We start from the raw sequence: 16,167 nt of genomic DNA on the forward strand, positions 1-16,167 counted from the left end.
CACGCTGGCCACGTGACCCGGAAGTGTCTCCGGACAGCGCTGGCCCCCGGCCTCTTGAGTGAGATGAGCGCACAATCCTAGAGTCTGTCAAGACTGGCCCGTATGGGCAGGGGTACCTTTACCTTTACACATACACCCACCCACCCACACCATATTTTTCCGTGTATAAGATGCCTCCATGTATAAGGCGACCCCTATTTTTTTTAACCCTAAATTAAGGAATTAAGTTGTTTAGCTTTTTTGGAGAGTGGGGGAGGTCACTTCCACCAATCGCTCACCTGCCTGCCCGCCACTGCCGACCGCTTGCCACAGCTACTGCCAATCGCACACCTCGCCGCAGCCGCCACCACCAGCCCGCCCGCCCACTTGCCGCAGCCGCCAATCACCTGCCCGCCTTGCCACAGCTGCCAATCGCCTGCCCAGTCGCCAGCAGCCCTTGCTGCAGCCACCAATCACCCGCCCAGTCGCCGCTGCCAATCTCCTGCTTGTTCTGCCATTAATTGCACGTCCCACCCCCCCGCATTCACTATCGGTGTATAGGACGACACCCAATTTTTGCCTAATTTTTTTTTAGGAAAAAGCATCGCCTTATACATGGAAAAATATATTAAGTTAGGGAGGTGTCTCTGCAGCTCTTGCCAATGTGAGAGGCTTGTTTCTTCAGTCTCCTGCTGCTGCTGATTCTAACGTCGTCGGTTGTGATGCAGAGCCCCCTGGAAGCTTGCAGTGCCTCCGCCTTGACCCTTTCGCTCCCATGACCCCGTGTGATTTATTAGCCCCTGAGGGCCTGCACTTCTTTGCGGCCTTTCACCTCCGAGATCACTTCATTTTCGTTGAGAAACATCATTAAATCTTGGGTGCCCTCCTGCTTTCACCATCTTGAGTAAACTGCGGGAGCGTGACATCAAGCTTGCACAAGAGAGCTTGCTTTGATACTGGGTATCTGCTCCAACGGGACATTGTGATGATTCAGTAATATATACTTACTGGTATATATAATGAAAAAGGAACAGAAAGTTAGGAGCAAGCGTGTTAGTTTGATTAGTTGGAAAAATTTCGGCTCACGTTGCTTGATGTTGTACGGACATGTGTGATTGCTTATGATCCAAGTGACTGTTCTGAGCGAATGCATTGAATTTGGAACTTCCCAAAAACGAGGAGGATTGGCAATGAAAAATGACAGAATATGCAGAGTTAGCGGGTCTAACGAGTAAAATAAAAGAAGATCGAGTATATAAATAGGAATGGATTTTTGTGTGTGGAGTATTTGGAAATCAACTGTAAACATGTGAAAATGTTAGTAGGGTTGAGGTAAATTCAACAGTATGACACATAACAAAGGAATAATAAAGGAATAAGGGAGTTAAATGGATATATGTATATATGTATGTGGGATGGGAGGGAAGGAACCAGGGAAGAGAAAGAAGGGAAGTCGGGAATGATTGATTATTTTAAAGAAAGATATGAATGAGGAAGTGTTTATTTTAATGTGAATGTGGTTTTGAAAAATGTAACACTGAAAAATAATATATATATATATGTGTGTGTGTGTGTGTGTGTGTGTGTGTGTGTGTGTGTAAAGGGACCCCTGACCATTAGGTCCAGTCGTGACTGACTCTGGGGTTGCGGCGCTCACCTCGCTTTACTGGCCGAGGGAGCCGGTGTACAGCTTCCGGGTCATGTGGCCAGCATGACTAAGCCGCTTCTGGTGAACCAGAGCAGCGCACAGAAACGCCATTTCCTTCCCACCAGAGTGGTACCTATTTATCTACTTGCACTTTGACGTGCTTTTGAACTGTTAGGTTGGCAGGAGCAGGGACCGAGCAACGGGAGCTCACCCCGTCGCGGGGATTCGAACCGCCAACCTCCTGATCGGAAAGTCCTAGGCTCTGTGGTTTAACCCACAGCGCCACCTGCGTCCCATATATGTACACACACACACACACACACACACACACACACACACATATGAATGAGAGAGAATATGAGAGAATTTGGAGCTGTGGCAACCCAGTCAGATGGGTGGGGTATTATTATTATTATTATTATTATTATTAGTCCATTTAGCTCAGTATTGTCTAAACAAAGGCTACTGAGTGTTAGAAGGGCCATTTATCAACCTTTATTTGACCTGAATCAAAATAGTCTAGAAAAAGCTTTGTGCTTAACTCTGAGCTTCACAAATCCAGTTAAAATTTCCCCCTGCTGATTTTAAGTTGGTTTTTGCTAATCAGTTAACTAAAACTAGTTGATTGATCTATGGACTAAAGCACTGATTAAAAGCAAACTTGGAGAGGCCGGGGCTTGAACCTGGGACCTTGCGCATGGAAGGCATGCGCTTTACCACTGAGCCACAGCTAATAAAGTTCTAGATTGATTTTACATGGAAGTGTAGGCTGGATGTCACTCGGAGGCCAGAACTGATGCAGGCATGAGACGTCTGACAAAACCAGGCCCTTTGGCTTGTTTTTGAAACCATATCCGCCCGGGGAGACTGTTTGGGTGACTGGGTTTAATTGGATTTATGCACTGTGTTGAATTCTAGGAAGAATGGAAGCATGACCTGCTTTTAAAAAGCTGCTGGAGGAAGCGAAATGATTTCCTGTCCCCCAAACTCTGGAATTTAGCAACCAGAGAAGTGGTGTTGCTTTTCTAAGGCAGGATGTTGTCTGGGTTTGGTAAAGGAAATATTTCACACCAGCCACCGGAGTGATTTGTAGAGTTGCCAAAGCACGAATTCGCTCATTAGGTTTCCCCCAGAGCAGCCAGTTAGGATTTTTAATTTTTTTTATTTCATCCTCTGACAGGTTTGCTATCGTGGGCTGTGAGCTGTTCCGCATAAGCCACTCGCTGCTAGGGATGAAAATGATCACACTGTTGCTCTCTGGCTGTTAAAGAAACCACATAACCCTAAACAGGCTTTTGCCCAGCCCTAAACAGGTTAAGGGACGTGGGTGGCACTGTGGGTCCACCTACAGAGCCTAGGACTTGCCGATTAGAAGGTTGGCGGTTCGAATCCCCATGACGGGGTGAGCTCCCGTTGCTTGGTCCCTGCTCCTGCCAACCTAGCAGTTCGAAAGCACATCAAAGTGCAAGTAGATAAATAGGTACCACTCCAGCGGGAAGGTAAACGGCGTTTCCGTGTGCTGCTCTTGTTTGCCAGAAGCAGCTTAGTCATGCTGGCCACATGACCCGGAAGCTGTACGCCAGCTCCCTCGGCCAATAAAGCGAGGGAAATTTATTTACTGATGCCTGTTTTTCTTTTTGTAAATCTGGTTAATTGATGTGACATTTTTGCATCTGCTAAACAACTCTCATTCCCTTGGATATCAATCACGTTTTCTTGATGTAAATAAGATTTTCACCAAACCCCTTTCTGAGCTATTTGGGGAACAAGGAAATAAATGCAAAATAATATGGACCCTGGATTACTCTGGACCCCAACCATTGGGTTGCTTTTTGGTGAATGGCATTGGTGCTGCATCTGAAGATGTTGTTTACATCTCTTGTGCTAAAGGACAATTCTTGAATGCCAAATGTTATCAAGAAATTGACTTGGGTGTATAAATGACATCTACCTGCCTGTGCAAATTTACCTGCGTCCTGTGTATTTCAGTGGAATTTACTTCCAAAAACATACATTTAGGAGAGCTGCTGAACTGTGAAGGAGCAAATCCATGGCTCAAATTTTACTTTTACCCCAAGCTTCATTTACCCTGCCTCACTGCTCTCCTTCTGCAATATGGTGATGGCAATACAGGCTATTTTACAGGGCTGTTGTAAAGATTAAAAAGGTAAAGGTACCCCTGCCCATACGGGCCAGTCTTGACAGACTCTAGGGTTGTGCGCCCATCTCACTCAAGAGGCCGGGGGCCAGCGCTGTCCGGAGACACTTCCGGGTCATGTGGCCAGCGTGACGAAGCTGCATCTGGCGAGCCAGCGCAGCACACGGAAACGCCGTTTACCTTCCCGCCAGTAAGCGGTCCCTATTTATCTACTTGCACCCGGGGGTGCTTTCGAACTGCTAGGTTGGCAGGCGCTGGGACCGAGCAACGGAAGCGCACCCCGCCGCGGGGATTCGAACCGCCGACCTTTCGATCGGCAAGCCCTAGGCACTGAGGCTTTTACCCACAGCGCCACCCGCGTCCCTGTTGTAAAGATTACTGAGAGCATTATCTTAGTAAAATGCTCTGTAATGCTGTGTCAATGCTAGATTTAACTGTAAATGACATTGATGGTGACCGTTGAAAAACTAACTGAAGATAGAATCCCAAATGCATCGCATTTGAATATAAATGTATTACTGTTCTTGTCAACTGGGGTTCTTATTGACCTAAAGTTCAATAATATTGGCGTGTTAACAAAAGTAATAAATGTTTTGGAATTAGAATGCTATGTTGGGGATGAAAAATGGGTTATCCATTGAAAACACAGGGCATCTGGCAAATAGACATTCAATAATGAGTAGCAGGTTGGGCTGAATGGCTAAGGAAGGTTTTGATTATTGACCTGCCATCTATCAACTCTGGGCATTCGGCTTCTCTTTCTGCCATTATTCAGCCAAGCAAAATTATCCCAATAAAAAGTGCAGCAGTTGGTTTCTTTTAACAAAAATCTTTTTTTTTTTAAATTTGTTGTTGTATTCACCTTTGAGCATTTCTGTAAAAAAGAAAAAAAAAGTTGTGCTTACAAATGTAGCAACCAAGGGGATTGGAAATAAGTAGACTCCTTCAGAACATTTTTCAAATGACCACAAACTGCATCTAATTCAACAGCTGTAGGGTTGCCTACCTGCCCTCCTAGTGTATGAAGATAAGTTTGGGATTCTTTCATCCATTTCTATAACCTAGGATTGCAGCCATGTGTAATGGAAATGGCTTCATGGGACAACTTGTGCATAAGAATGTGGGCTGGCAGACATTCAGAATGGATCTGGGCAACATAGGAAACCTCTTTTTTTTAAGTTCTGGTCCCCAGGATAACTTTCATTTTGACTCTGTGTCCAAGATAAAAAGGTAAAGGGACCCCTGACCATTAGATCCAGTCACAGACGACTCTGGGGTTGCGGCGCTCATCTCGCTTTATTGGCCGAGGGAGCCAGCATGACTAAGCCGCTTCTGGCGAACCAGAGCAGCGCATGGAAACGCCGTTTACCTTTCCGTCGGAGCGGTACCTATTTATCTACTTGCACTTTGACGTGCTTTCGAACTGCTAGGTTGGCAGGAGCAGGGACCGAGCAACGGGAGCTCACCCCGTCGCGGGGATTCGAACCGCCAACCTTCTGATTGGCAAGTCCTAGGCTCTGTGGTTTAACCCACAGCGCCACCCGCATCCCTCACTGTGTCCAAGATAGGGCTGGGCAATTACCTGGTTTTCAACATCACGATATATCATCAGCTAAACATTGAGATACACTGATTTATCACGATGTCTGAAATAAAGATGGAGCTATGTAGAGGTGAACGGTAGGGCTGGGTGATTTGAAATAAGGATGGAGTTGGTTTTCAATTTTGTGATGCATCACCAGCTAAACATTGCTAGGTTTTTCCTGCATTGTGAATTTTGCATAGTGTGCACGCACACACACATCATGATTCGCAGTATATTGCCAGGTCAAAAACTATGAAACCAATATCACAAGATGGACTTGAAGCCGGTTTTGAACGCTACATCGCCCAGCCATAGTCCAAGAATCCAGTTATATAACGGTCTGATTCCTGGGCTCTGAATCCTGTTTCCCATATCCCTCATTCATCTTTGAAGAACCTGCTTTTTCCTCATGCTTGTGATAGGATTCCCAAATGTGAATAGAACAAGGGAGGCATTCCTGGTGACTTCCGACACCTCTTTTTCTAGAAAAATAGCACTGGGTGGACCTTTAAGCCTGACACAGTCTCTGTGCATCTGCCAGTAATGCTAAGCACATAACATATTCCTGCTTTTTTGCAGTGTGTGTGTTGAGAGAGTAAAAGATAATTTAACACAAATATTTCTTTTTTGTGCGCGAGGGAGAGTCCAAATGCCTATTTCTGCAGATGGGGTCATGTTGATAAGGCAGAGTTTTTGCCACAGAAATGATTAATGTGCGCTGTGTTGTCTGCTGGAACTTAAAATATTCCTTCCCGGCCTGTGGCTTTAAAGCGGATAGCCTTTGCCTGCTGTCAGTTGTGATAAGGCTTGCATAAGTAACCTATGAACTCTTGTTTGTGGGAAAGGCTGTCTTGGGCAATTTCAGCTTCAATGCTGCTCTGGTGTGGCTGTTCGGTTTGGACAAGTTAGGCTTCCGCTATTCTGTTGTGACAGAGTGGCAGCGCTTTAAGTGGCTTTAAATTTTTCCAAATTTTTTTTGAAGCGCTTTAAGTGTTTTGAGATGAATAATAATATAATGCATTTTCCAAAAGACCCGTTGCTTCTGGGGCTTTTAGGGATACTTTTCATGTAAAGGGAGATTGCAATTTATGTGACAGTTGCATTTTCAGTGGTTGCATACAGTGGTACCTCGGGTTACATACGCTTCAGGTTACAGACTCCGCTAACCCAGAAATAGTACCCCGGGTTAAGAACTTTGCTTCAGGATGAGAATATGAGAGAATTTGGAGCTGGGGCAACCCAGTCAGATGGGCGGGGTATTATTATTAGTCCATTTAGCTCAATATTGTCTAAACAAAGGTTATTTAACCTGAATCAAAATAGTCTAGAAAAAGCTTTGTGCTTAACTCTGAGCTTCACAAATCCAGTTAAAATTTTCCCCTGCTGATTTTAAGTTGGTTTCTGCTAATCAGTTAACTAAAACTAGTTGATTGATCTATGGACTAAAGCACTGATTAAAAGCAAACTTGGAGAGGCCGGGGCTTGAACCTGGGACCTTGTGCATGGAAGGCATGCGCTTTACCACTGAGCCACAGCTAATAAAGTTCTAGATTGATTTTACATGGAAGTGTAGGCTGGATGTCACTCGGAGGCCAGAACTGATGCAGGCATGAGGCGTCTGACAAAACCAGGCCCTTTGGCTTGTTTTTGAAACCATATCCGCCCGGGGAGACTGTTTGGGTGACTGGGTTTAATTGGATTTATGCACCGTGTTGAATTCTAGGAACTTTGCTTCAGGATGAGAACAGAAATTGTGCTCTGGCGGCGCGGCAGCAGCGGGAGGCCCCATTAGCTAAAGTGGTGCTTCAGGTTAAGAGCAGTTTCAGGTTAAGAACGGACCTCCGGAACGAATTAAGTACGTAACCAGAGGTACCACTATATAAAGGCAGTCAGAACAATCCCTGGAACCGTCCACATCCAAGATCTTGTAAGATCAGGGCCATCTTAGAGCTTGTGGGATCTCTTGACGGCCCTGCAAGATCTTGCAAAAGCATCTATGGCCATGTTTCCCAACACTGGTGGGCAACCCCCTTACCCGCTTGTGATTGGCCAAGCAGAGAGCCAGCCACTCAGGATTTTTATTTCATTTTAAAGATTCTTTTCTTCACTTCTCACTTCCCTCTGTGGCCCCCTAGCCTTGTGCTGTGGCTCCCTCATTTACACGATTTTCACCTGTGGCCCCCTTGGAATATCCGGGGGCCCCCAGTTGGGAAACAGTGCTCTAGAGCACAGTAAGTAAGGGTCTCCTGTCCCCTATCTGTTTATTTTGTGGTGATCCACATAAAGCTGTGGTCTCATGATCATCATTATAAAACAATAATCACCATCACTATCCTGCCCTTTTGACCAAACTGCGGGAGGCAGTGGAAGACAGGAGTGCCTGGCGTTATCTGGTCCATGGGGTCACGAAGAGTCGGACACGACTAAACGACTAAACAACAACATCCTGCCCATCTGACTGGGTTGCCCCGGTCACTCTGGGTGGCTTCCAACAGAATATAAAGAACACATTATACACCCGACATTAAGATTTTATCCTGACTTGTTTTTAAGAGGTGATTTAATTATTGTTTGATTTTGTATCAATGTTTATATTTGATGTTAGCCGCCCTGAACCTGGTCTCGGCCGGGGAGGGCGGGATACAAATAAAAGTTGATGATGATGATGATGATTTCCAGATACAGCTCTTCTGCTTAGCTGTTTAAGGAAGCTGGAGGGGCCAGACAGATGGAGACGTCAGTTGCCAACCTGGCAGCCAGAGCTCTCCATGTGGTTGCAATTGGACCCCGCGCCAGTCGCAAAACGCGCCTGGCGCCTGGCTAATTTCGAACTCTGGTTCAGTGACACATTTGATACCACAGAGATATGGTTAAGGCTTTCTGAATTCTGATTTACTGCCTGGAGGGTGGGGTTCCTTCTCTTGTCTTCCTTTGTCACTTAGAGGTTGAAATAGTTTCTGCAGAAGTGCCACAAAGATTTCTTGGGAAGATGCTGGTTTGACAGTCCTCGATGCCAGCTTTGAGGATGATGGAAGGAACGCGCTTGCTACTTTTTTGGGTGTGGGGCATGACTTGTGTTTTGCATCCCGGTACAATGAATGAACCGTATCTTGCTTGAACCATAATAGGGAGAGGGAGAGAAAGGCTTCTTATAAAGTCGTCCTTTGTTGGGCTGTTGCTTGTGGTCTTTGTCTGTGCGAATAATGGAAGTTCTCTTTGTGATCTCAAGTGATTCCACACACACAGACACCCACACGCCTCCTGGAACTGTTTTAGGATCACATTTCTAGTTGTTTTTCTTTGAGGAAAGGGTCGCAGGAGAAAGGAAAGCGGGTTTCCGCATGTTGGCCGCCCACACTAGAATGGCATTGGCTTCAATGTCTTCCGTACAGTTCTGCTGTTAACAGACTTGAAAATGACCTTGATTGTTCTGGGCCAAAGCACAAGCTGTGGGGTCATTTTCAATTTATGAAAATGATTTCAGAAATCATTTTACGCTGTTATCCAGTAGAACTCATGAGTCCTTTGGCGTGTGTTCCAGTCATGGTCAGACCAGCGTCAGAAACGCGGGTGGAAAAGCTAGGAGCCAAATGGTTTCTGGGACTTGGGTTGTGGGTGCCAAAATAGAATATCTAGTCGCCCCGGTAGGATGTTCAGCAACACTTTTTATTTATTATTTTGATAAGCATGAATTAATACGGAATTCAAGTAAGCGACACATTGCTAACATCACATTTTTAGCAGAAATTGTTACTACGTTTAATTTGGCGTTTACAGAGAGCCAGTGTGGTGTAGTGGTTAAGAGCAGTAGTCTCGTAATCTGCTGAACCGGGTTCGCGCCTCCGCTCCTCCACATGCAGCTGCTGGGTGACCTTGGGCCAGTCATACTTCTCTGAAGTCTCTCAGCCCCACTCACCTCACAGAGTCTTTGTTGTGGGAGAGGAAGGAAAAGGAGAATGTTAGCCGCTTTGAGACTCGTTAAAGGGAGTGAAAGGCGGGATATCAAATCCAAACTCTTCTTCTTCTTCTTCAATAAAAATATCGGTACCGTACATCAGTTTTCAAGGCGCAGGTTACAGCAACAGCCAAGGCGACATTTTTCTACCTTCGCCGCATCAAGCAGTTGGTCCCTTACCTTTCTCACCCCGACCTGGCCACAGTGATCCATGTGACAGTCACCTCCAGGCTTGACTACTGTAATTTGTTCTACGCGGGGCTGCCCTTGAAGCTGTCCCAGAAACTCCAGCGGGTGCAGAATGCTGCAGTGAGGCTCCTCACAGGGTCTCTGCCATGGGAGCATATTCACCCAATGCTTTTCCAGCTGCACTGGGTCCCGGTGGAGTACAGGGTCAGATTTAAGGTGCTGGTTTTGACCTTTAAAGCCCTTCACGCCCTAGGACCCTTGTACCTATGGGACCGCATCTCCCGGTATGCCCCACGGAGGACCTTAAGGTCCATAAATAGCAACACGCTAGAGGTCCAAGGCCCTAAGGAAGTTAGATTAGCCTCAACCAGATCCCTGCAGGAACTGACTTCTTTTCGCAGGTCCTGTAAGACAGAGTTGTTCCGCCTGGCCTTTGGCTTGGAGCCAATTTGATTCCCTCCCCCTCTTTCTTTTTTCCTTTCTCCTCCTGTGATGAGGCTGCATTTTAATGTTTCAATATTTTAATGTTGCATTTTAATCTTGTTTTTAAGTTGTATTCATTCAACTTGTTTTTATTATTGCTTGTTAGCCGCCCTGAGCCCGGCCTTCACTGGGGAGGGCGGGGTATAAATAAATTTTATTATTATTATTATTAAAATGCTCTACTCTTTACTCTTAACATATTGTCTGTCCTGCACATATACTTCAAGGCTTCAAAGCACATACATTTCAGTAATCCTTGAGTGTCAGCCAGGCGGGGAAAAATGGCGCCCAAACTTTTTGAGGTGCTCGCAAATGGAGAATCCTTAGGCGCAAAATGCGCCTGGCGCCCTGCTAATTTCAAGCCCAGGGTCAGACTCCTGTTTTATTGCTGGACCCTATATTTGGTAAAGATCAGGCATTTTTTCCTCCCCACCTTTCCTCCAAGAAACTCAAGGATTATATTCTTGATTCTCCACCTCCTGCTCTTATAACATACCAGGTATGTTAGACTGAGACCCCTGAGTAGCCTGAGTTCATTCAGTGAGCTGTGTGGGATTTAGATCCTGGTTTCTCAAGTCTTCATTCATCGCTCTAACCACTATACCACACTCCCTGGTTGTGCCGCTCTTAGTTCCTTGAACAGTAACATTCTCGAGAGATTTCACGAAAAGAAGAAAACTCCTGTCGTAAAGTAGGCCAGCAGAACTTGATGCTGGAGGAAATAAATAGTTCATGCTGTGTGCGCTGGGAGCTTAGCCGGAGCATCTCAAGCGACAACATGAAAAAGCACTTAGAAAAGACAACTTTAAATGGTTGTGCTGTGTAATATATTTTAAAGACAGGGTTGAAAACAGGACTTTTCAGTACCTGGACAGCTTCTCCTCCTTTGGCGAGCATTCGTAGCCGAGTTAAGATTGTCTTCCATAAACAGGGTTTTAAAAGTGACTGCGGAGGCCAATTATGGATCCACACGTCCTTCCACAGTGGGGACATAGGTTTCCGGGCGGGAGTTGATCACGGGGAGGGTTTGCCAAGCGTGTCTTCATCTTAGCATAATTCTCCTGGCGATGGGGCAGGCGATGGGCGGTTGTGGCAAGTGGGTGGGTAGGCTTTTGGTGGCAGCGAGCGGGCAGATAATTGGCGGCTGTGCGATTGGCAGTGGCTGTGGCAAGCGACTGGCAGTGGCGGGCAGGCTGGCGGGTGAGCGATTGGTGGAAGTGACCTCTCCCAGCTAAACAACTTAATTTCTTAATTTCGGGTTAAAAGAATAGGGGTCATCTTACACATGGGGGCGTCTTATACACGGAAAAATATGGTAAATTCAAATGGCTTGGCTTTTGGCAACCCCATAACTTGTAAAGTAGGATAACCAACACTGGGTAGATTGGCAACCCCCAGCACCTATGACAAACCAGCTCATAAGTGGCATAACCAATGGCTGTTTAAGGATTCTACAATGATAATCATTCCAGACCGGGCTGGTGGGTTGTTTAAATATGTGATGTAGCCAAAGGCATTTGGGATGCGTAACATACATTTATTCCTTGCAAGCAAGCAGCTGGCAGGGAAGCTTAGGAACGCCAAGGCCGCGTTAAACTGATGCAAGCTGGCCTGCTCAGCTGGAGCTCTTTAGCAGTGAATCTGCCTGATATTTTATTTGCTAAATAATGCGCAGCTTTTCTAAATGTCTTCTAATGCCTCCGACTTCTGCCAGCGCTTAACGATCTCAGGGTGAAGCGCCGAAAGCCATCCGAATGCAGCAAAGAGGTTTAGAAAAAGTATTTGTGAATTTTAACAAGGGGAGGAAGAAGAGGAAAATGAAAAAGGAATTAAAATAAAGAGAGAAGAAGAAAAAATTCCTTTCCATCATCATGTACAGATTAGGGCTGAGTGATAAATTGGTAAAGGTAAAGGTACCCCTGCCTGTACGGACCAGTCTTGACAGACTCTAGGGTTGTGCGCTCATCTCACTCTAGAGGCCGGGAGGACAGCGCTGTCCGGGTCACGTGGCCAGCGTGACGAAGCTGCTCTGGCGAACCGGCACCAGAGCAGCACACGGAAACGCCGTTTACCTTCCCTCTATAAAGCGGTACCTATTTATCTACTTGCACTTAGGGGTGCTTTCGAACTGCTAGGTGGGCAGGAGCTGGGACTGAACGACGGGAGCTCACCCCGCCGCAGGGATTCGAACTGCCGACCATGCGATCGGCAAGTCCTAGGCACTGAGGTTTTACCCACAGCGCCACCCGCGTCCCCTGATAAATTGATACATCGTTAAAAAACAGTTGGAAGTCCATATCATGATATTGGTTTCAAAATTTTTTAGCCGGGCAATATATTGCAAATCATGATGTGTATGTGCTATGCAAAATTCATGGTGCAGGAAAAACCGTGAAGCCAGCCAATACCTCTACATAGGTCCATCCTTATTTTAGACATTGCATATAACAGTTTATCACAATGTTTAGTGGGTGACATACTGCAAGGTTGAAAACCAGATATTGCCCAGCCCTAAAATACTAAGAAGGGACGCAGGTGGCGGTTTGGGCTAAACCACTGAGCCTCTTAGGCTTGCCGATCAGAAGGTCGGCGGTTCGAATCCCGGCGACGGGGTGAGTTCCCGTTGCTCGGTCCCTTCTCCTGCCAACCTACCAGTTCGAAAGCACGTCAAAGTGCAAGTAGATAAATAGGTACCGCTCCGGCAGGAAGGTAAACGGTGTTTCCGTGCACTGCTCTGGTTTTGGTGCTCCATTGTTCCAGAAGTGGCTTAGTCATGCTGGCTACATGACCTGGAAAAACAGTCTGCAGACAGGTAAATCAAATTAGAAGTTGCCCACTAATGGCATTTAAGGATACCATTCATTGGAGGGCAAGCTGAAATCAAAAACAAGATGGGGAACCATTAGGCAAAACTGAAACCCGGCAATTATCCATTTCCTTCCCCCTCCACACAAACCGGCACACAACCTTGGCGCTGGTTTGGAATCAATTGGGCAAGGTTAGGTTTGGGGGGCATTAAGTCGTCACCCCGATTTGATTTGTCAGTTACTCAGTTTGGGAGGCAGCACAAAACACCGGGTTTGTGGCATAAAATGGCTCAAAACTTGCACAAAACTTTGGCATCAGGTTTTTTTGGGGGTCACCTGAAATTTCAGGGTCACAGGTTACTAGAGCTCCAGAAACGGATGTTTCTCTCCATAAGGTTCCATGCGTCGGTGGAGGGTCAAAACCACATTCGATTGTCTTGTTGTTGTTTAGTCGTGTCCGATTCTTCGTGACCCCATGGACCAGAGCACGCCAGGCACTCCTGTCTTCCAGTGCCTCCCGCAATGGAAGCTTCGCGAACACTATCCAACCATCTCGTCCTCTGTCGTCCCCTTCTCCTTGTGCCCTCCATCTTTCCCAACATCAGGGTCTTTTCCAAGGAGTCTTCTCTTCTCATGAGGTTGCCAAAGTCTTGGAGCCTCAGCTTAATAATCTGTCCTTCCAGTGAGCATTCAGGGCTGATTTCCTTAAGAATGGATCGGTTTGATCTTCTTGCAGTCCATGGGACTCTCAAGAGTCTCCTCTAGCACCATAATTCAAAAGCATCAATTCTTCAGCGATCAGCCTTCTTTATTGTCCAGCTCTCACTTCCATACATCACTACTGGGAAAACCATAGCTTTAACTATACGGACTTTTGTTGGCAAGGTGATGTCTTAACAAAGTCAATAAAAGGATACCGTTTTGTGTCTGATTTTCCCTTCTTTTGTACGTGTTGAAATCCGTTTGTGCTAAATCCCTGCCTCTCTCTCGCATCTTTTAGGCACAGTTGGAAGCTCAGAAAGCAACCCAGGATTTTCAGAGAGCAACGGAGGTCCTCCGAGCTGCGAAAGAGACCATTTCCCTTGCCGAGCAGAGGCTGCTGGAAGATGACAAGCGTCAGTTTGATTCTGCCTGGCAGGAGATGCTCAACCACGCCACTCAGAGGGTAAGATCTGTTGCTGGCATGCCTTGGAAAAGCTGTTCCTTTCCTGTGCCTCTGCTGCCTTGGAGAACGGGGAGCTAAAAATTATTGGATACTTTGGGCAGGCAGATGGAGTTGATCGTTGTGCAGTATGTTGGGTGGCGTGCATTTTACAGCTGGCTCTTACAAGCAGGGAAGAAGACACGCAAATCATTTGCACTGTTGCATTTTCCAGCTTCTACTACGAAGTGGGATGAGTCTTGCTGTGAGTGTAGGTCAGAACGTTGTGTAGCTAAAGAAACTGTGCCAACAAAAAAGGAATGGCAAGACAAACTCTTAGAGTATATTGAACTGGCTAGATTAACAGGCAATTAGAGATCACACTAGACAAGAGTTTCAAAAAGCATGGGGGAAATGCAGAGAATACTGCACTAAACAGTGCCCTAAAATATATACCTGGACTTGTTTCGATTAATGTCTGCAGGAGACTTTGTGGATATTTAAGTTATAATTAGAAAAACCTTAATAATTATTCTTAAAGGAAACAGTTTTTTAGAAGTAAATTAGGAGGCCAGATACAGGATAAAGGAAGTCTTTTATTTGGTTGTTTGTATTGTTGCATGTTATGCTCATTGTATGTTATGTTCACATTTAATGAGGGTGGATTTGTGTATTGGGGTGGGGGTTAATGTTATGTTGTAAATAAAATTCCAGGAAAAATTAAAAAAATTTTTAAAAAAGAATGTTGTGTAGCTGAATGTATGAACTGCCTCTAGTTTGTGTCGAATTCTAGATTAGCTTTGCACTAACTTGGGAGTCACAATGCGAATTGTGTGTAGACAAATTTGCTGGTGAAGGAGGAATAGAGTGCCCAGCATTGAAATAAAGCCCTTCTCTGCCAGCTTTTTAGGCTGATTTAGATGTGTTTTGATCTCTGAGAGTTCTTTCACACATTTAAGTCATCACGTGATGCTGCAGTTATCCAGTGAGGGATATGGCCATCCATATAGGATATGGCCCAACATGGCCATCGGATGATAGCTGAGAATGAAATACTATCAAGCCTAATCTGCGGGAATGCCAAGTAATTTTCGCGGCACCAAAACACAATCAAACTGGAATACATTAAAAGCCCAAATACCTCTGTCAGTCTAACTCCGACGCCTGGAGAAACATGGCTTTCAGATGCTCAGGCAGTACTCCAGAAGAACAGAGCAGTCAAAAATACTGCTTCTTTCTGAGTGCCCTTTTTGTTTTGAAGGTGTCACGTAAAATGATACGAAATGAGCTCTGTTGGGCCTAAGTTAGTCAAGGCTGGAGGGATCAGAAAGTTACACATGGCTTCCTTCCCTGTTCTTTTTATTTATTTTTGAGACACATTAACACTCGAAATTAAGTGAGGCTGTGCTGAATTTCACGGATAGCTTTCCCCTTGCATGTATGTCAAATTTGATAGTATTGTGATCAAAACTGCTGTTTCTCCCCCCTCTGTCAAGGTCATGGAAGCAGAGCAGACGAAAACCCGAAGTGAGCTGGTGCACAAGGAGACGGCTGCCAAATACAACGCGGCTATGGGCAGGATGAAACAGCTGGAGAAGAAGCTCAAAAGGACCATAAATAAATCCAAGTACGTGGAGATGTTTGCAGTGCGTCCATTGGGCCAATTTTGCACGTGCATGGATTGATGTTTGTCTGCACATGCTCTAGGACTTGGGTCTCCAGCTGTTTTGGGACTACAATTCCCATCCTTCCTGATCACTGGTCCTCCTCCTTAGGGATCATTGGAGTTGTAGTCCAGCAACAGCTGGAGACCCAAGTTTGGGAAACTCTGCTCTCAGGAGGGATGTGAAACTCCTAGGTATCTAAGGCGGCTCTTTTCAAGAGTAATAATAATAATAATAATATTTATTTATACCCCGCCCTCCCCAGCCAAGGCCGGGCTCAGGGCAGCTAACAAGCAATAATAAAAACAAGTTGAATGAATACAACTTAAAAACAAGATTAAAATACAACATTAAAATATTAAAATGCAGCCTCATTACAGGAGGAGAAAGGGGAAAAAAGGAGTGTTAGGCATGGTCCACAGAGACCCCAAACATGCACTTGGCCCTAGATTTCCAACCTCTTCTCCCCCCTTCCCCCCCTTCTTCTTATATTTTGACAAAGTAATAATCATACATAAGAATAAAAATGTGCACCCACCACTGAGACTGTTCCATTGT

At 45.6% G+C, this 16,167-nt stretch overlaps 2 protein-coding genes across 3 annotated transcripts in view; one reads left to right on the plus strand and one right to left on the minus strand.

Annotated features, from left to right (window-relative positions):
• SH3BP5 (SH3 domain binding protein 5) overlaps nt 1-16,167 on the plus strand; it is a 51,713-nt gene that overhangs the window by 25,483 nt on the left and 10,063 nt on the right. The window contains exons 4-5 of the mRNA XM_028751441.2: nt 13,805-13,969; nt 15,442-15,572. Of these exons, the coding sequence (XP_028607274.2) occupies nt 13,805-13,969; nt 15,442-15,572 (296 nt within the window). The remainder of the gene's footprint in view (nt 1-13,804; nt 13,970-15,441; nt 15,573-16,167) is intronic.
• CAPN7 (calpain 7) overlaps nt 1-16,167 on the minus strand; it is an 80,185-nt gene that overhangs the window by 11,072 nt on the left and 52,946 nt on the right. Inside the window, exon 21 of one of the 2 annotated variants that reach the window (XM_077916370.1) lies at nt 12,750-12,871. The exons of the other annotated variant lie outside the window; for it this stretch is intronic. Within the exon in view, the coding sequence (XP_077772496.1) occupies nt 12,844-12,871 (28 nt within the window). The 3' untranslated portion in view covers nt 12,750-12,843. Of the gene's footprint in view, nt 1-12,749; nt 12,872-16,167 lie in introns of those variants that run through there. 2 annotated transcript variants of the gene reach the window in all.

This window comes from Podarcis muralis, chromosome 12 (assembly GCF_964188315.1).
Source record: "Podarcis muralis chromosome 12, rPodMur119.hap1.1, whole genome shotgun sequence".
NCBI classification, from domain to species: domain Eukaryota; kingdom Metazoa; phylum Chordata; class Lepidosauria; order Squamata; family Lacertidae; genus Podarcis; species Podarcis muralis.